At 50.9% G+C, this 20859-nt stretch overlaps 1 protein-coding gene across 5 annotated transcripts in view; it reads left to right on the top strand.

Moving 5' to 3' along the window:
• Nucleotides 1-16464, top strand: part of RSPO1 (R-spondin 1) — a 42712-nt gene extending 26248 nt beyond the window's left edge. For 2 of the 5 annotated variants that reach the window (XM_054012067.1, XM_054012066.1), the window contains exons 3-6: nt 9265-9456; nt 11303-11452; nt 13488-13676; nt 15717-16463. In XM_054012067.1, the coding sequence (XP_053868042.1) occupies nt 9265-9456; nt 11303-11452; nt 13488-13676; nt 15717-15874 (689 nt within the window). In that variant the 3' untranslated portion in view covers nt 15875-16463. Of the gene's footprint in view, nt 1-9264; nt 9457-11302; nt 11453-13487; nt 13677-15716 lie in introns of all 5 variants that reach the window. The other 3 variants (XM_054012069.1, XM_054012065.1, XM_054012064.1) reach the window with 3 other exon arrangements.
• The last annotated feature ends 4395 nt before the right edge of the window (nt 16465-20859 follow it).

Genomic DNA, 20859 nt, shown 5'->3' with positions numbered 1-20859 from the left:
AATGCACACTCCACAGTCATTCTGCACTTGCTCAGCCTGTTGTTGAACTGCTCCTTGCTGCTGTCAGGTTGCCCCATGTATGCCTTCATGAGCCATGACATTAAGGGGTAGGCGGGGTCTCCAAGGATCACAATAGGCATTTCGACTTCCCGTACGGTGATCTTCTAGTCCGGGAAGAAAGTCCCTGCTTGCAGCTTCTTGAACAGGCCAGTGTTCCGAAAGATGCGTGCATCATGCACCTTTCCGGACCAGCCTGCGTTAATGTCTGTGAAATGCCCACGGTGATCCACAAGCGCCTGGAGAACCATTGAGAAATAGCTCTTGCGATTAATGTACTCGGTGGCTAGGTGGTCTGGTGCCAGAATTGGAATATGCGTCCCATCTTTTGCCCCTCCGCAGTTAGGGAAACCCATTTGTGCAAAGCCATCCACAATCTCACACACGTTGCCCAAGTCACGGTCTTTCGGAGCAGGATGCGATTAATGGCCCTACACACTTGCATCAACATGAGTCCAATGGTCGACTTTCCCACTACAACCTGGTTAATGACTGATCGGTAGCAGTCTGGAGTAGCCAGCTTCCACAGTGCAATCACCACGCGCTTCTCCAATGGCAGGGCAGCTCTCATTCTCGTGTCCTTGTGCCGCAGGGCTGGGGCAAGCTCATCACATAGTCCCATGAATGTGGCTTTCCTCATGAGAAAGTTCTGCAGCCACTTCTCGTCATCCCAGACATGCATCATGATGTGATCCCACCACTCAGTGCTTGTTTCCCGAGCCCAAAAGGAGCCTTCCACTGTGGTCAGCACCTCCGTGAATGCCACAAGCATTCTCGTGTCATAGCTACTACGTGTGGAGAGATCAATGTCACACTCCTCTTGCCTTTAAGGAATAACTCCACTGCCTCTCGTGACGTGTTGGTCAGTGCGAACAGCATTCTTGTCAACAGCTCGGGATCCATTCCTGCAGCCCGAAGAGGCAGGGCAGGGCGCGCAGTACACAAACCGTTGAAAGATGGCGCCAAATGCGGACGGAAGCACAGGGATTGCTGGGATGCGAAGCAATGCATCACAGGGCATTGGGACAGGACCCAGGATGCCCTGTGACCCCTTCCGCCTTCCCACAAGTCTTAGTGGCAAAAGAGAAAGAGTGCTCTGTGGGATAGCTGGCCAGAGTGCACCACTCTGAATAGCGCCGCAAGTGCTGCAAGTGTGAACGCACTATTGCGCAGGCAGCTGTCAGTGTGAACTCACAACAGCGGTTTTCCTTCGGCGCTCTCTGAGCAGCGCTGTAACTTTGCCAGTGTAGACGTGCCTTCACTCTGTTGTTTAGTCATGGGGGCATTTTTGGGCCCTCTTACTGTTTTTTTTTTTTTATTTGGGGTATACATATAGTTTGAGCCTCTATGATATTGTTTTTTTAATAATTTCCATGCAGCTTGCAGGCATTTTACTCTTGTGATTGTTCCTTTCAATTTCCATTTAATTAGCCTCCTCCTTTTTGTCTAGTTCCCCTTTTTGAAGTTAAATGCTACGTGGTGGGTTTCTGAGTTATTTTCCCCCCCCAAGGGTGTTAAATTTAACTAAATTATGGTCACTATTACTGAGCGGTTCGACTATATTCACCTCTTGGACCAGATCCTGTGCACCACTTAGGACTAAATCAAGAATTGCCTCTCCCCTTGTGGGTTCCAGGACTAGCTGCTCCAAGAAGCAGACGTTAAAGGAGTCCAGAAATTTTATCTCTGCATTCTGTCCTGAGGTGACATGTATCCAGACGATATGGGGATAGCTGAAATCCCCCATTATTAATGGGTTTTTGTAGCCTCTCTAATCTCCCTGAGTGTTTCACAATCACCGTCACCATCCTGGTCAGGTGGTCGATAGTACATTTCTGTTGCTAGACTCTTATTATTCAAGCTTGGAATTACTATCCATAAAGATTCTATGGTAGAGTTTGATTCTTTTTTTTTTTTTTTTTTTACTACAGTTGACTCTATGCTTCCTTCACATATAATGCCGGGCCCCTCCAGCACGACCTACTCTGTCATTCCTGTGTCTTTTATACTTGGGTATTACCATGTCCCATTGATTAGCATCGTTCCACCAAGATTCTGTGATGCCTGTTATATCAACATCCTCATTTAATACCAGACACTCAAATTCACGCGTCTTAGTATTTAGACTTCTTGCATTTGTATCCAAGCAGTTATAAAACGTGTCAATATTTAGTTGTCTGCCTTCATGTGATGTGACTGAACAGGACTCTTTTTCTTTGACTCTTTCTCTTCAGTTCCTACCTGTACTTTATCATCTTCTATTTTCTCCTCTTTACTAGAATATAGAGCATCCCCTTTAATAAACTCTCCCCAAGGGATGTGTCTGTCCGAACCGTGTGCTTCTCCGCATCGGTCATGTTCTGACAGAAGTAGCATTTCCCCCTCCGAGAAGGGAAGGGGCAGGAAAGCGATCTCCCTGTTACAGAGAGCCTGGGACTCGGTATCCCATGGGAGCAGAGCCGGCCCAGGGCACTGCCCCTGGAGCTCCGTGTGCCAGTGCCTCTCTTGCATGAGTGAGATCTGGCTGAATGCAAGCTGTAATCTCTCAGGAAGGGCTCGGCAGGGTCACCATGCTGCCAGCTGATCTGGGAATTAGCTCCCCTTTCAGCCGCTAAGCCAGGCGGCACAGCTGGGGGAACAGACAGGTTGAGCTTCCTGAAGCACCCGCAGTTGGGCAGCGCAGAGGGCGATGCGGCCAGAGAACGGGTGTTGCCATTCAGCCTTCTGGGTCCTATCCTAGAGACTGACCCTCCAGCGCCTGCCCCCAGGGATTCCACCTGCTTCCTCAGGTTGTCCCACGCTCCTGCCTCCTTGGGAGCGCCTCTGAGGAACATGGTGCAGCAGCAGCACCGCTCTGTAGCCATGAAGGACAAGCAGCAAACGAGAGATTTTGCTGTCAGTGGTGTGTTCCCATTCCGTTCCTAACCCAGCACAGACAGAGGGATGGGCTATCCCGACTCATTCACCTCCTCCCTCCAGAAGCTTACCTGGGTCTCTAAGAAACAATTCCGTAAGGCAAGAATGATTCCTGGTTACCTGACAGTCTGACACCTGGTTACCTACAGGCTCCTTCAGCCTGATACCTGGTTACATACAGGCTCCTACAGTTGGATACCTGGTTACATACAGGTTCCTTCAGCCTGATACCTGGTTACATAGGCTCCTTCAGCCTGATACCTGGTTACATACAGTGTCCTACAGCCTGATACCTGGTTACAGAGGCCTTGGATGTATTGCATGTTATAGCAAGGTACTGAAACCCAATGACCAAAAGAGTTAGGGGAAATCACAGGTACAAACCACTCCCCTCTTGAACCCATGCTGAGTTGGGCACTACACCCAAAGCCTTGTCGGGGTGACAGTATACTCCAGAGATGGGAAATCAATTTTTTCCTGGTACACGGCTGCTGATAAGGTGATCCAATGGCTTTAACTGTTAGTGGTTGGTTATTCACTAGTGCAGGATGCACAACCCCTTGTGCAGAAGCCATGCTGGGGCCTGGGATGAGACTGTTTCCACCCTGATGTCATTGCATTTTCACAGTAAAATTCTGTGTTTGAAACCTGGGTGGGACGCTGCAAAACTTGTGGCTCGGAAGGGAGAGTCGGGGAAGGTAGCTCCGGGGATGGGGGCATGACCTTCCGCCCCAAGGTCACCCATTCCAGTCCAGGCCTCGGGCAGCAGCCGCCACCATCTAACCAGTATTTGGTGACCCCTGCAATGAGCTGAGCTCAGTCCTCTGCCTCGCGGGCACATACCATCCTGACAAGGCACGTGGCCAGGCTCAGCACAGAGACTGAGGGTTAAATGGACCTGCTGGGGAACTGGGCAAGTCGCTACCCCTCTGTGCCTCTTCTCCACCCCCGACTCTTTGCCTGTCTAGTCTCAGGGCAGCCTCTGACCGTCCGGGAGCAGCGGCCTAGCACAGCGGGGCCCCAACCTCGGCTCAGGTTTCTAGGTGCTATAATAATAAGTAGCAATAACGGACAAAGAAATGGGATCCCCCTCTTGGCCCCAGAGCTGGTCCCTGGTGGTGAGGTCTGAGGCCCAGTGGAAGTGGGCAGGTGGGCTGGGAAGCTTGCAGTGGTGCTTCCTGCATGGATATAGAAAAGATATCGAATTCTAGCACAACATACCCCAAGCCCTGATTCAAACAGCTCCATTCTCCAGCAGAGCCCCGTGGAACGCCCCCTGGGATGAGATGCCCCAGGCCGTAGCTCTGCATTGAAGCCGTCTGTGTGCGTGGCGTAGGGCTGGTTAATATAAACCATTGTACGATTTCCACTCAGGGAGTGGAGCTGGGTGTCTCTGCTCGGTGGTCATTGAGCAGTCGCTGTGTTCGGGTTGAAACTAGTGGGTGATTCACTGTTCGGGGCGCGAGGCGACTTGGTGACACGTACTGATAGTGAGCATGGCTCTGAGCAAACAAGACTTGGGGAGAAGGAGCCGTTAAAAACCTCATCATCCGGCTACTTCCAAGTGGGCTGAAAAATGAGCACTGCGTGCGGGGACTGGGGGGAGAGGCGCTCGTATGTGCCTGAGGCGGGGGCTGCAGGCTCTCTGGCCGCACTCCGGAGCAGGCTCAGAACATCAAGGCAGAGGGTGGGCTCGTTGCTAAAAGGGTCAAAATGAAGGTAGTTCTCTGCCCGAGTGGGCAATGCAGCTCCACTGCTCTGCTGAGAGGCAGGGAAGCAAGAGGGGAGGTGTCACCCGGCTTAAAGGGAGCCCCTATGCGTCAGCACAGCCACCCCTGTACGGATCAGCGGGGCTGCTCTAACCACAGGGAGAGAGTTTCACAAAACAGTGCAAAATTCCTGTCCTGCCTGAGCAGGAACAATGACAGAATGAGATCGGCTGCATCCCCTCTCTGCAGGTAGGGGCCAGATTCTGCCTCCATGCGCTCCCCCATGGCTCCCTCTCATGCAGTTCAGTGCGAGTCCCTGCACCAATCCAAGGGGGAACTTGTCTCTGAAACGGGGAGGGGCCAAGTCCCAGAGTTAGCAAGAATTCAGTCCTGACCAGTAATTAGAATTTGTTCTGTTGAATCAGGAATCTGCTCCGATTTCTGTTTCATTTTATGTGCTTGGAACAGCCTCCGTAGCCCAAACAAAACAAATGCCATCAGCAGCTGTGTGGTTCTGATAAGTTACTGAAGCGATTTACGGGGTTTGCAAATTGCTCTGGAAGCAAGAGCGAGGTTTTTCTTTTCCTTTGCGAATCCAAGTCCTTGCCGCTCAGTTACTAGCCTGGAATTTAAAGATTCCGTCGTTCCAGTGCTTGCTTTTGAGGTATAATAAATGCAGTATTTAAAATACAAAAAGATGTAGATGTTTTATAAACACAGACAATGCTTACATAATTAACTAATAAAAATAACCTGCATTCTAGCCTGCAAAAAATGTTATTAGTTTCAAAACAAACAGAGTTTTGTATGATAATTAGAAGCAGAAGATGTTCAAACATGAAAGTGGACATTTTTCTTGGCCTGAGGTTAGGGCCTCAGAACGGGTCTCAGTTTGGGGGGTAGTAAAATCTCCCTGTCACCTGATGTAACTGACATATATAGGAGGTTTGGGATCTGAACCAGCTCCAAGCAAAGTGGAGAGGTATTTGGAAGATTTCCCTTTTTCTGGACACATCAGGGTTTCCCCTTTTGGAGTCTGCAGACATGTGAGCCCAGCTTATCTAGGGCAGGACCCTGCTGACCACAGAGGATGGTCCTTGGCTGACCTGGCTACCTCCCTGTATGGTGTATGGCTGCAGGCGGATGAGGGCATGTGACTCTGGGCTGAGTGAGTTGTTCCAGGAGCCAGGCAGTAAGTGGAGCCAGGCCTGTGACCCTCCCCACTTCAGCCCGCTGCAGGCACATACTCCCAGACCAGTTCAGGAGCGTGACCAGGGATCTGCAGAGATGCATTCCCCTGCGGCTGCTCTAGGAGTGGTAGCCAAAGCCAGCCCTGGTGTTATTTCTGAGCGGGAGATGGAGTCGGTGGGCGGGGCTGGTGGAAGCGCTTTGGTGAGGGAGCCAGGGAGATTTTTATTCAGGGTTTATTACAGGTTTTGGACGCTGGGCTAAGTTGCTGTTGTTGTTTTCATGATATTTATCTCCATGCTCAGAGCAACCAAACCAACCAGACCAGGTGTGCGACAGCCCCGCTCCCTCCCCACCCAAGTAGATTTGGGCGCGTGATTCCATCCAGCTATGCATCAGTATGGTCCAAGACAGAGTGCGAGATACCATCTCTTCTGGGTATTAAGCAATCGCACTGGTCCCAGATATTGCTGCAGTTGCATCTGAAATGAGGCTGAGAATAGTGGCTGTGCAATGCCGGGCTGCAAGTTCAAATCACATGCTCCTTGGCCATCTCTTCTAGCCTGCTCAGCCTGGGGGAAGGGGGCAGGGAAGGAGAGAGCCCGTCTCTCTGAATATCTAATCCGGGCATTTATCGAGCACTCAGTAACGTGGTGTCTGGGTGCCTGTTCTGGAGCATCATGGGATAGGCTCTGCTGTGAGCTGTGCATGCAGCCCTCCTGGGTTGGAAGGATGGGCAAGAACGGGGAATCCTTGAGGTCTCTTTCCCTTGTGCTGCAAGTTGGACACAGAGGAGTTTTGCAAACGTTACCGTCTCAAGGCCAAATATGTTTTTCTCACAGTAGCACATATGAAGGCCAGCGCTGCCCAGGGCAGCGGGGCTCCCGAGAATGCTGGGCAGCATTAGCTCAAGGAGTTTGCTCCGTCTTGCTATGTGGACAGATGCTTGTGTCCCATTGAGGAAGATACAGGCCAGGCTTGGAAGGGGCCTCAGGAACAGATGTGCCTTGGCCACAAAGCACAACAGTGCTTGTAATGGCCACAGGAGCAATCAATTATTTATCTGGGTTTGACTCACTTTCTCAGGGCAGCGCTGAAGCTGGGCCATGAGCTCACTCCTTGCATCAAATATTAATGGCGGGTCTCCTGAGAGAGGGATTTTTTTCTATGATGGTGCTGATTGGCCAGCAAAGGATCCGTTCTTACCTAAGAGCCAGGCTAGGGAGCATTTCACCACCGCAATAAACCGTCTCAAAGCTGCAGGAACATTAGTGCCATCTCCCATGGGATGATGCATGAGCTATTAGGCCCAAAGACACAGGGCTGCTTGCTGGCAAGAAACACTCAGCTCTCGTCACAGGGGCTTTTGGAATCGGAGATGTCAAATGTTCTTCTGGAGCCAGCGCGAGCTGGGCCACCTTTCTGGCAGGAAGGATGTCTCGTGACTCTGAGAACGGTCCAGCACAGAACCCGGCAGAGTCAGTCCCAGTTAAAATGGGAGCCTTTGAGGCGAATTTCAAATGAGAAGCTACAACAGGGAGGAGAGCCTGTCCAAGCGTTCCCTGTCCGGCTCTGCTGGTGTACCTCCACCCTGAGCGGCAGCATGGTCTGTGTTCAAACCCATGTCCCCCGCCCCTCCGCCCCAGCTCTGCTCATGCACCAGCAGCCCGATCTGCAGCAGCTCCTGCTAAGCCGAGTCCTGGTTCTCCTCGTCAGTGGAAATGGCCAAATTAGCCAGTAGTTTTGTCCTACAGACACATGAATGTTGCAGCGAGGTGGACCCAGTTTATCTCCTGCTGGGATTTGAATCTGGGTTCTCCAGAGGCATGTACCTAAACCAGTATATCTCCGGGCATGTGTCAGTGCTCACACTCCACCCGATCCCTGACTCAGCAACAGTAACGTCTGCTTAGAAGGAACATCAGGATAGATGGGACAATAGGACTCTGCCTGATTCCCTCATCTCAGGGGGCTTCTCTTGCCTCCCAGAGTGTCCCATCCTCTATTATCCATTGGAAGTTTAGCATTGAATCCTGACCAAATTACTGATGGGCTTGCACTTTGCAGGTTACATTCTCACTGGTATGGGGTTGCATTTGGCCAGGGAGGTGCAGCTCTGGTGAAGGTTGGCTTGGGGTGTCGAAAGGTTGTGGCTTGACAGGCTGATACAAGGCAGGCTTCACCAAACAGAAGACAGATTGGGTTAGCTCAGTGACACGGATAGCGAAGGGTTTTCCTGTAATCTCTCCTTTCTGATAACTCCTGTGTTGGGCAGATTTGTGCCTGCTGACACCCACTGGAACATCCTCCTCTCCCGTCATTTAATCATAATTCTGCTACGTTTCCCCTGTTGTCCACATGTTGGTGCGGCCAAGGCTCCATCCATAGTGCGATGTCACACTTAGGCCTTGGCTACATTGGCGCTGTCCAGCGCTGCACTTGCTGCGCTCAGGGGTGTGAAAACGCCCCCCCCCCCCGAGCGCAGCGAGTGCAGCGCTGTAAAGCGTCAGTGTAATCAGAGCCTGCAGTGCTGCACGCTCGCTCGCAGCACTGCAAGCTATTCCCCTCGGAGAGGTGGAGCACTTGCAGCGCTGCGAGAGAGCTCTCACAGTGCTGGCAGCGCGACTACACTCGCGCTTCACAGCGCTGCCACGGCAGCGCTGGGAACTCCCAAGTGTAGCCATGGCCCTAGTCTGCCGTGTGCTTCACCACAGAGACTGGGCAGATCTCACGCTGGAGCTAGGGAACACTCCCGTTTGAAATGCTCATTCTGGAGCCACACCTGGCCTGCTGAACTGCAAAGAAAAGGGTGACGTGAGGGGGAAATAGGAGACAGAGACAAAGGGGGGCCCGGAAAAGGGGGCTGGGAGGTTAGGCTTTGAGCGACCAGCTTATCTCAGGCCTGAGCCATTTCGTCCATTTTGAAGCCTGATCATTTTTCTTGCAAAGAATTCCGAATCGTTTGTTTGAGAATCGGTTCATTATCAAACCCTGTGCCAGACCCACCCTGCAGGAATTCCACACCAGCCGGGCTGCCCTACTTGTCTTGGGAAGGGGCAGTTTCCCACATGTGCTGCCCCTTGCCAGCTGGAGAGAGGAGTGCTGACCTGGAGGAGGGCTCAGGCTTCTTGCCGATCCAGCCCAGGGACTCTCTGCTGAGGCCGACAAAGGGCCCAGATTCGGGCAGGGGTAGATTGTGTCTTGCAGACACTTGGCCATAAGGGCTGATTTCACTAACCCCGTGAACATGTTTTATAAACCTGAATAGCAGATCGCAGCCAGCGCGAGAGTGGGCCGTGTAACAAGCTGCTGTTGTTGCCACCAGTTCCCCTGGACAATCTTGCTGCTCTGCAATGTGTGTGTTAATCTGCGGGTATCTCTCTTGCCTTTTCAGTCAGTACCGAGGTGAGTCATGGCTGTGCGAAAGGCTGTGACCTGTGCTCTGAGTTCAACGGGTGCCTGAAATGTTCCCCCAAACTCTTCATACTGCTGGAGAGGAATGACATCCGACAGATCGGGATCTGCCTGCCATCCTGTCCGCTGGGGTACTTCGGTGTTCGCAATCCAGACATGAACAAGTGCATCAGTAAGTGCCAGGGCCTGGGAGAGGGAAAGATACAAAACAATGCTCTGCACTTATAGGTCCTCTCATCCAAGGCTTGCAGTGAGTTAACCCTTGCCTGCCCCCAGGAGGTGGATAGGTGGTAATATCCCCATTATATGGATGGGGGAACTAAGGCACAGAGAGCGAAAGTGACTTGCCCAGAGAATACCCACAGAAAGGGATCCCTTTGTGACTTGCTGCTTGCAGCCCTGAGTAAGGCATGAGAGCAGAAGAGAGATTGATCCTGTTTTGCACCTGAGATGGGAATGTCATTCTCTCCCCTGCAGAGGTGGCTGCGTTTCCACCCACAAAAGCAATGTCCCATCGGGGTAGATTTGAAACAGATTAAGAAGCAGCAGCTTGTGCCATAAGTTTCCCAACGCCACCTAATGACTCCTGCCACGCTAGGGTCAGTGGAAGTAGTGAAGTGAGTTTACCTAAGGCTGGAAAGAGCTCACACAGATTGTCCTGCAGAGAGAGAAATCAGTGGACATTGACCTAATGATGGCCTGAAAAGCCTGTCTGGCCTCCGTTAGCTTGGACATCAGCCCCTCCTCTCAACTTCTGACTTGCGTTTTGGCTTCTTTGTCTTTAGTCAGGGTCCCCAGGGACCTAGGTTAGGAGCTGACTGCAGTCATTCTTGTTAGGAACAGGAAAGTGTAGAAATTAGGTGGGAAGTGCAGAAATGTGGCTCGGAGCCACTGCAAGAGAGTGTAAATTGGTGCAACTCTGCTCAAGTCAATGGAGCTCCACCCAGTTACACCAACTGAGCGTTTGGCCCAACGTATGTTGGGAACCAAATGTGCTTAAACCACTGAGAGCCTCAGCCAGTGACAGACAAAATGTCCTCACGGGCCCATCAGCCAGGGTCAGGTTGCTATCATGGGTCTTTATAAGATGGGCATGGGGCAGGCTGGGCGGGGGGAGGTGAACTGTCAAACAGCAAGAATTAGAGACTTCTTGTTTTGTTGTGTGAATGGTCTGGCTTATCCACCGGGTCAAAGTGATGCTAACATACTGGTGCCATAGCTGTCCCCGCAAGGTAACCCAGGTATAGCTGCAGGCGTGGGTACCCACCTGGATTTGGGTGGTGGGCATGCTCTTACTTCCAGGATCTTGTGCGGTATCTGGGGAACCAGTGCCACAGATGCCACCTTTTCCTTCGTCTGCCCATCCATCATGAATTGGGTCTTTGGCCTGGGTCTGTCTGTCTTCTATTGCAAGGGGCTGGGCCAACTGAAAACCAGTGAGTGAGTTGGACCTACGGACAATCCTGGGCTCATTTCATTAGCAGCTTTGTAGAACCTGGCACCACTGCCAGCTTCTGTAGCCCACACCGCAGCTGCGTAAGGAGTGACCGAAACCGGACTCAACTCCTTGTGTTCTTCCATTTTGCCTGATTGTCAAACTGAACATGAGCCCAACCTGATTATGTGATAACTTCAGCAGAGCGGCTCTATCTTGCAAGAAGGGGCCATGGCAGAAGGAAACCAGTTTCCTTCTTGGTAGCACAGCCAGGCCTGGCAGAGTGCTCAGAGACATACACTGGCTGTCTGCAGATTCCAGGGGGCCAGGAGGGTTTTCTAGTGGGGTATCTAGACCTCCCCTTTGCACAGCTCCACTCTTCCTTTCCCCTCTCCAGCAGATGGTGCCCAGTCTCCGCCTTGAAATGTAACTTGACCGCAATACACACTTCCCACTTTCTGTACCTAAAGGCCACAGAAGCCTGCCGGGAGTTGCTTTTCAATCATATCCATGGGTCTGCTGATTTTGGCCCTGGGGGTAGAATTCAAACTCTGTGGCTGTTTTTTTCCTTTTTCCTCCCCAGAATGCAAAATTGAGAACTGTGAGGCCTGTTTCAGCCGAAACTTTTGCACAAAATGTAAGGAAGGTTTGTACTTGCACAAAGGGAGATGTTATTCCACCTGCCCAGAAGGCTACTCTGCTGCCAATGGCACTATGGAGTGCAGCAGTCCTGGTAAGTGGCATTAAAGCTGTTATAGCAATTGATTTGTCTGCCGGGTCTTGCAGCATTCTGCAGGCTCAGATTTGGGCTGCCTGTAGGGTGACCGATGTCCTGATTTTATAGGGACAGTCCCGATTTTTGGGTCTTTTTCTTATATAGGCTCCTATTACCCCCCACCTCCGTCCCGATTTTTCACATTTGCTGTCTGGTCACCCTCGCTGCCTGTCTGTATGCAACAGCATATTAACACTTGCCTGCTCTCACTGCTGCTCCTCCATCACACCTGCTGTATTTCAGTGACGTCCCAGGAACAGCAGTGACATGCTAGGGTGTCAGAGTGGGCAGCGCAGCAAGTATATACCTGAATGTGAATATAGCAATTAGCAGCTTAGCAGGTGCAGTCTAGATGACCTGGAGGTATCTGAAGGGTTCGGCAAGAGCCAAGAAATTCCAGCTGATGTAGTTGAAAAGCTTTTCTCTTTCCTATGAGAGCATCCCAGTAAATCTGGGGGCGCTATAGTCTTTCCTCCCAGGAAACCCAGAGTGTACATGTGACCTTTCCTGCCTGGAGACAGATTTTCCCTGTAAGACATGCACCTGAACTCCCCCACCCGCATCCCTGCTGTGCTGTGCAAAGCCAGGCAAACAAGAATCTGCCTCTTCATTTGTTCTTCAGTGGTTGCATATTTGCATCTGCAAAAAAACAAAAAACAACAACAAACAGTCAGGGGCTTAACTCTGCAGGAAGCTCTCCGCCCTTGGCAATTTAATATTTAGTTGCAAAATGCGTGATCGGTTTTCTGTGTCGGTTGCTTTAAAGCATAGTTGTGGTTTGGAAGATGTCAATAAACCCTGCAGGGGACAAGGCTAGCTACAGCAGCATTCTAATGAGTGAAAGTACAGCCAGATACTCAACCTTCTGGGATCCTACAGCACACTGTCCCGTTTCATTGTTTGTTCATTGCTTCTCCGAAAACACCTGCTGCTGAGACTCATGAGCTAAATGATGGACTCAAGGATATAACAGCCTCAGGAAGGGGCAGGGGGAGCACACCTCTGCCCTGCTAAAGGCCCAGATGTGGGGTGCAGTGGGTGACAAAGTCCCCAAATGAGCACACACAAAAATTATCTGTGCAGGAAACTTAAACTGCGGCAGGCTCCCCTCCCTTCGTGCAAATGGCTCCTCAGTCTCGCCAGTCTTTGTAAAGTAAATAATTTTCGGCAGTGAAAATGAGGGAGCACCGTGTTTGTGTGCAATGCAGGGACATTGGGGGCCAGGCGGGGTGGGGTCCCTCAAAACGAGGGACGTTCGGGAGGTGTGCGGGGTGCGGCAGAATGCAGGCCAGAGCCATGGGGTTATTTGGGTTAGGCAAACATCAAAACGTGCAGATGCGCCCGTTGTTGGCACCCAGCTTCATGTGGGTGAGGTCCGTAGTGACCCACATCCGGGGTTGCCAAAAGGGAAAGGCCACGAGAGTCTAGGAGACGAGCGAGTATAAAAACAGGAAGGGACCATGGTGACTTGTTCTAGGAGAGGCAGATGTGATGCGCTCCGAGAGTCCAGGCTCAGCATGTTCGAAGCGAGGCTTCCCATTCCCCTGCTGGGCTGGTGGAGCAGAGAACTGGCCTGGGGGAGCTGTCCCCTAGGGAGTGATGCACTGAGCCGTCTGGCTGAGACGAGGTGCAGGCAGAGCCTTCTCCTCAGGCACTGACTTGTTACGCAGTCCCTGCCCTTGATTGCCACAGCCCGTTGTGGTGCAGCCCGGAACTGGCGTTTGGACCCCAAGCGTCTCGCAACAGGCCCGGAAAATTCCCTTCACAATAGATTTTTCCCCATTGTTTAAGTGTCTAAATAATGCTGGAGGCTCTGCCCTAGAGCTCTGGCTGGGCTGGGGTGTGTGGGAGTATTGCACCTCGCCGGAGGCAGCTCTGGGGGAGACAGACATCTCTCTGGGATGCTGGGTGGCACGGGGGAGGGGAAGGACTCCAGGGACGTGTTGGGGGCTGAGGAAAGTAGTTTTCTCCTGACTCTCTTGCTGTCTGGCAGCACAATGTGAACTGAGCGAGTGGGGCCCCTGGGGCCCGTGCGCCAAGAAAAGGAAGCTGTGTGGCTTCAAGAAAGGCAACGAAGAGCGATCGCGGAAGGTTCTGCAGGCTCCCTCTGGAGATGTGTCCGTGTGTCCTGCCACGACAGAGCTCCGGAGATGCACCGTGCAGAAGAACCAGTGCCCTGAAGGTGAGCTGATGCCAGGGCATTTCACCCTCTCCCTTTGGGGACACGTTCTGTTTGCTTGGCATTCACATTTCATTTCACTGCAGGGTGTAACAAACAAGGCCCTGTCAGGAACCTGACAAGGGCAGTCGAGACCCAGGGTCAGAGCAGGGGAAAACCTGGGGCTGGGAGTAGCAGAAGAGTTTGTAGTCAGGTTCCAGGCTGGGGTTGATACCAAGGGTCAGAATCCGGTTTCAGGCTCCGAGTCCGAAGGCGAAGTCCAAATCAAACTGAGGGCAAGGCCAGGCACTCAGGAGCCAGGGGCAGCAATGGTGCTGGCAGGAATGGTGCTGTTGCCTGGACTTCCTGGAATGCTCCTTGGGTTTATATAGAGCGGGGAGCCAATCAGGAACCATCAGGCTGCCCCATGTCAGACCCCTTGAGGAGGGACTTCCCCCGGTCTGTATCCTCAGCAGGTCATGGGCAGTGGAGCGCAGACTGGGTGGCATTCTGGAGATGCCCCACTGCCTGGCAGCTCTGTAGGTCCGGGGTTGAGACCGGCTGGGCCTTCCAGCCCCCAAATAGGCCCTGCTTTGTGCTGCACCTCCACAGGACAGACACGTCTGTGCTGCCTGATCCGCCTTGCCACAGCCCGAACCGACAGATGTGAGCAGCTGTGATGTGTCTCATGCAATGTCATGAGGCACTGAGCATCTAGCCTTGCTCTTTACAGCGTGTGTCCAGTTTGCCTTTCATAGGAACGCAGCCCTGCCAAAAGCTTTTTGGGGCCGGAGTGCAACACGACAACTAGAAAGGACACCTGGCTGTAAAAACAGAATGAGCCACTGAGCGGTTAGTTCTAATAGGATCAAGCTTAAAAAGTCATTCCTGGACACAGCTTGCCGTGTCTGCTGTATGTTGGCATTCTTATTCCATTCGCTTCTTCACTGGAAATAGAGAACACGCCAAGACAGACCAGCAAAGGGCTGGAGCTCGTAGCCAACTTACAATGTGATGGTTGGGGTATTCTTCCTCTCTAGTCCCCTTTGCAGATTGTTGTGTTTTCTTTGCTGTTCCCAGTGGAGTCCCTTTCTCTGAACACGAGGCTATTTCCTTCCCATCAATGAAAAATACTGTCCACAGTCACTGGACTTGTGAACTCATGGAGGCTGGTGGCTTGTTCATTCCCCTCCTGATTGCATTAGGACTGCACTTGTGCTGGCTGCTTTGGGGAGCCCAGTTCTGGATAGTGCCTAACCGTGCAGGCAGAAGACAGTAAGGAGCAGAGGGGAAAAGGCAGGCGTTGAGTTTAGTGGCTCTCAAATGCACAAAGTGAATTTTCCAGTCATGCTAAGGAATCTGGCCTGTAACACCAGGAAATGCCGGCTCTGAATGCCTTGCCAGGGATGGAAAATTACAAAACCAAATTCAAATTTCAGTCATCTCACCCCTTCTGTGAACACAAATAATACCGAGCTCATGGGAGGGCACTTCAACCACCCTAATTCCTCAGAGAGCAGGAGAAACACAGGCCTGCAGCATGCCAGCTGGTCACGAGGCAATGTCAGCACTCACTAGCCATTGGGGCCAGCGTGCCAGCCAATGACTAGACAATGGCAGCACTCACTAGCCATTGGGGCCAGCGTGCCAGCCAATGACTAGTCAATGGCAGCATTCACTAGCCATTGGGGCCAGCGTGCCAGCCAATCACTAGTCAATGGCAGCACTCACTAGCCATTGGGGCCAGCGTGCCAGCCAATCACTAGTCAATGGCAGCACTCACTAGCCATTGGGGCCAGCGTGCCAGCCAATCACTAGTCAATGGCAGCACTCACTAGCCATTGGGGCCAGCGTGCCAGCCAATCACTAGTCAATGGCAGCACTCACTAGCCATTGGGGCCAGCATGCCAGCAAATCACTAGTCAATGGCAGCACTCACTAGCCATTGGGGCCAGCGTGCCAGCCAATCACTAGTCAATGGCAGCACTCACTAGCCATTGGGGCCAGTGTGATCAGCCAGCATTCCATTCAATAGTCTCATTTTGCTCCTTTGCTTGGTTTCAGGAAAAAGGAAGAGAAAGGAAGAGCAAGAAAAGCGAGATAACACGAATGGAAACAGAAACCAGAAAGACACCAAAGATGCCAAATCTGGCACCAAGAAAAGGAAAGGCCAGCAGAGAGGGACTGTGGTCCCCATGACTCCTGCTAGCCCTGCTCAATAGCTGCCCCTTTACAGTCACATGATGGCAAGAGTTCATTGCTGCTATGTATATGAAAGCTTTATCGAACCGGAGCACTGCTACACAACGTACACAATCAGAAAGATAGACGGACAGACACAGAAACTACATATACACATAAAGACTGACAGAGATCACACACATACGCAACACAGACTGCAAAGCGCAAACTTCTAAGAAGAGGAGTAAGAAAATATAAGAGATGAAGCTTAAATGCCAAGGACTTTACAATGGGAAGCTGGGGAGAAAGTGTGACCAGAGTGGAGGGCAGTGATGCAGATATTCCTGATTAAATGTCTCAAATAGAAGTCAGCCATGTAAACCCCAGCATAACGCAGCTTCAGCCAGAGACTAGAACTGATTTGCTACTATTCCAAATCAAAGGATCTGGAATCGCGCAAAGGCAGTGGCCTGTTTCTATTCCCCCTTCCTTTATTCTGTGTTTTAAGCTGTAAGAGAATATATGTTAAACCTTTGTGAGAAGAGGTCAGAGATGTCTGCCCTGAAATGGCTTCAAAAATTTATTTCAAATTAAAAAAAAAATCCAACAAAATGACAACCAAATTTCCGAGCGTGTGGTTTATGGCTCAGCCCCCGCAGAGGCTGGTGGCCCGTGGGGCAGGGCCTCGCTTGCAGAAGGAAAACTCATAAGAGTTTTAAGAAAATCTCAGAAAATGTTGCCAGCTGCATCCTAGCCACAAATCAGTTGTCCTTCACTTTCACAATCCCTGTCTGTGCTCAGTAAGCCCTGTCGGGAATTTCCCATCATGCAGCAAGTTGAGAAAATGAGAGGTTACAGCCAACCACAGGTTGTTTGACGCTGCGATTCTGACGACAGTCGCAGCTGAAAGGATTCTGTGCTGAACTGAGGAAGGTGCTGGTCCCTTTGTCCAGACTCCTCCCAAACCTCATGGAGAAAAGCCGTGCACTTCAGTCTCTGCAGGTGGAAAAGGGTGCAGAACCTTTACATCCATTAGAAAACCATTCATCTGCATGTCACCAGTTGGACTGGCTTAGAATTAGCACCAGCACTCTCTAGGTCTCCCCACTTCTTAGCAAAGATTTAATCCCCGGGGTGAAATTCACCACTGTGCAGCACAGGGCTTCCCAGAGACTGAAGCAGCCACACTCTGTGCAGCCGCTGTGTCCAGGGTGGATTTTACCCAAAGCACTGTAATGAGGCTTCATAGTACTCAGTCTTATCCAGCGGTGCAAGTAGGGAGGTCCGGTCCGGTACGCCGTACCAGTAAGCTATTTATAGCCGGTCCGCCGTACTGGAAGGACACAGGAGGAGCAGAACGGCGGCCCCACACCGGCAGCTCCTCCAGCGCGGCTGTACTGCCCCTAGCCCTTCCACACAGCTGCGTCTAGCGTCTCCTGTCTGGGGTCTGTAGGCAGCCCCGCCGGAGGACAGGGCTGGGGGCGGTACAGCCACGCTGGAGGAGCTGCCGGTGTGGGGCCGCCTCACGTTCTGCACCTTTCAGCCCTGCGGTTCCGGAGAGCCCTGCAGTTCAGAAGTCTCCGGTGCAGCGGGAGGAGGACAGAGCGCCCCCCAGGTAACGTGGGATGAAGCATGTGGAGGGGAAAGGGAGAGCGCGGGGCCCCAGGCTGGGGGCAGGGGGTGGTGGTCATGTGAGGAGTCACGTGGGGGGTCACATGGGGAGGTCACATGCCCCCCTTTAGCTGGTGCAGCATACCAGTAAGAAATGAATTCTACTTGCCCCACAGGTCTTATCTTTCAAAGTGTGCATCCCTTGGTGTAGATATTTGCAGACCCTTCTTCATCCCTTTAAGATCCAGCCCAAATCACTGCTCCCGGGGGTTGGGCCCAGGCGAGCTGCCCTGCCCCACAGGGCAGTATCCTGGGAAAACTGCCCACCCTCCCGGGGGTGTCAGGGGCAAGCTGTCCTGCCCCCAAGGGGCATCAGGGTGAGCTGACCTGCCCCCCTCCCCCCCGCTGATCCCTAGCACTCAGCAGGTTTTTGGTTATTACCATTAATATTACACCTCTTTTGTTCCTGCTCTGCTTCCTGGCTGTGGCAGAGTGCGAAAGCAAACTGTGCTTCTCAGGGGTACATGTACTTGGGGAGAACTGCCCCCGACACGTAATATGCTGACGCCTTCCGAGGTCCCACATGGCCACCTGATGCAACTGGCTGCATCTCCTCACACGCTCGTCCTGCCGGCTAGCTGGGAAGAGTGCTCGTTGTATTTCGGAAACACAAGTCCATGCAGTTACAATTCTAGGAAACGCTACTGGAATTCTCTTTTTGGCCCACCTGCTCTAGTGCCGTTTTGGCAGGGTTCAGAATGTGGGAGCTGTATAATTGTCCCAGTTCCAGAACTGCACCAAGCTCTCTGTGCCTGCCGTGCTAACAGCAGGGCCTTTGGGCCCATCATCCACTTTGTATTAAGTAAACAAGCAGCCGTTAGATCTTTTCGAGGGGATTCCATTTCAGCACAATGATAAATGAGCAGCATACCAGGCAGAGAGCGCGAGAGGTTCTCAAAACTCGTCTTTTCAACTGTTTATAGATCATGTTTAGATGAATCCTGGAGGAGACCTCCCCAGTTGAAAGACTGGATCTCGCTTTATTTTCTGTTGTCAGCAAGCTGTGAGATAAGTAGCCTGTCTGTATTGCGGCTTTGTACCTAACATGGACCTTTTTCCCTCCAGCTGCTCATCAGCAATATCCAGTAACCCTTTCGGGAGTCTCACTTTGCTAATTTCCACCCCCATCCCCAGGGCCCCAATCCACTCGTCAGCAAAGACTGAAGAGCAGAGAGAGGGCATTAACGATTAATGATCATTATATTCCTGACGGTTACCATTCAGGATTCCCTACAGTACAGAATATCCAATATTAGCCTCCATATTTAAAAACTCAGCTGCACATCAAGATAAATCAACCAGGCACATGTGGTGCTGCGGCGTCTTTGATTTGCTGTTGTTGTCATGTTTGTTTGTCAGTTACGTGTTATTTCAGAGGAGGAGTGCACAGTCTAGGCAACACTTCAGTTCCACCTCAGCCCTGTTTTGACATCTTAAGTGTGCATGGCCCTTGTGCGAAATCTGTGCCAGGGAGGATTTTCACTCCAAATGTGTTAACTTGCAGTGGGGCCCTCAGTCATTAGCGAGGGCTGTTGGCAAAGGTTTCCAGTCCTCTCTGCTGGGTTGGGTTGGAAACGGCGGCTTTTCCTGTCAAAGCAATACTTCAATAGAGGTGTCTGACCCTCAAAACTTTCGACACAAATGTCACGCGGATCTGTCTGCTCCATAGCTAGTGCAGGGAGGGCGGGGGGGTCACCATTAGTGCCAGGTGCGTCTAGGCAACGTCGCCACCTGAGGTTTGGTTTGGATCCACTTAGAGCTTGTCGAAATTCTTCAATGGCTTTTTTTTTAAACTGAAAATGTTGCAAAAGAAGTTCATTTTGGGTTTTTTTTAGCTTTTTTCCTCTCTCTCTCCCTGTTTCAGCAGCAAAATGGAAAAACACAAAACACAAACATTTAGTTTTGAAATTTTTCAGTAAAAAAAAATGTGTTTTTTTTAAATCCATTCTTTTAGAAAACTTTGACAGGAAATTTTTTTCTACAAGTTTTGAAAATGTTCATGACTTCCCCCCATGTGTTTTGCATGTTCATTGACACCCCCAGAGAGCTGGTTTGTGTTTGGGGATTTAAAAGCATTTTGCCTTTAGCCAACATGTTTCCAAGAAGAGGTGCCTGGGCTCAAACACCTGGGGAATGCTGGGGGGTGCGACTGGTCCCAATTTGGGAATTTTTTAGGAGGGCTTCATTCATCTCAGTTCAGTTGCACGTTAATGCTCTCTCAGTGGTGCTGGAACCATTTGTAGAGTGGGGGGCTAGAGCCATTGAACCAAACTGCAAACCCTGGATATGCTGGAAACCACTTCAAGTCAGGGGGTGCTGCAGCACCCCCAGCTCCCCTAGGTCTGCCACCTATGTGCTTTCTTTCCCTTTGCAATACAAAATCTGCTGTGGTGTTCTCTACATGGCATCTCCATAAAACATGCTTCTTAGCAGGCTGTGGGGCTGGTAATTTTTGTTCACATATCGTTCACAAAAATCAGGGTGTGTCTCAAACAAGTGGTTCAAAAATATTTACAGAAAGGACAAAACATCTCTTATGAAGCAGTTCATTCTCCACAATTCCAGGCAGATTAATGCTTCAGGTATCTGTATGGCTACCTGTAAGGCAACACTATTACCTCTGGATTCTACAGCTGCGTGAATTCATGTCCCACACCTCCACCCAATCTTTTATGGAATTGGAGGAGGGTTCTGTGCTATAGACAGATAGATTAGATTGATTCATGGACGTTGTTGAAAGCTCCTTTGGACAGAGATGTCTTGGTTTAAATTAGTGAGACAAAAACACTTTTACTCACGTCAAGTCAATGGTAGTTTTCTTTTCAAAATCTGCATGCATAGCTTCCAGATATTTTGCTTAGCATTTGGGTAATTTTTCCCAGTTCTGATGGAACTAGAGCAACGGAGAAGGAACAAAATATCACCACTCTACAACCCTCAGTTTTGAAATTGTTTAATTTCTAGCTCATTTGCTGAGATTTAGGCGCCGAGACAGACTCATCTCACCAAACACAGACTGGTTGTAAGTATTATGCTTTCACCCTTCATGTTTAATATAAATCCAGATTTTCACCTGCCACAGTTAGGTTTAAAATGTGCACACACAGAATCCTCAAATAATAATTTACTAACCTTCTACTCCCATAGAAATGGAGGGAATGTATACATGTTTTAGTTCATGTTTACATTAAAATGATTTTTCACTCAGAAGAGGTCCTGGCTTTGATTAAAGGAAGGATATTCGGATGGTGGCCTAGGTGCTCTTTGAGGCTATTATTTGGGTTACGTTGTTGAAGGAGAGCTGAGAGGAGATTTGGCTGATATTGACAGATTTTATTAAATCAATGGACCTCAC

The sequence above is a fragment of the Malaclemys terrapin genome, chromosome 22 (assembly GCF_027887155.1).
Source record: "Malaclemys terrapin pileata isolate rMalTer1 chromosome 22, rMalTer1.hap1, whole genome shotgun sequence".
In the NCBI taxonomy this organism is placed as follows: domain Eukaryota; kingdom Metazoa; phylum Chordata; order Testudines; family Emydidae; genus Malaclemys; species Malaclemys terrapin.
Note: the sequence above shows the minus strand (reverse complement) of the source record. Positions and strands in the feature narration are given on the sequence as shown.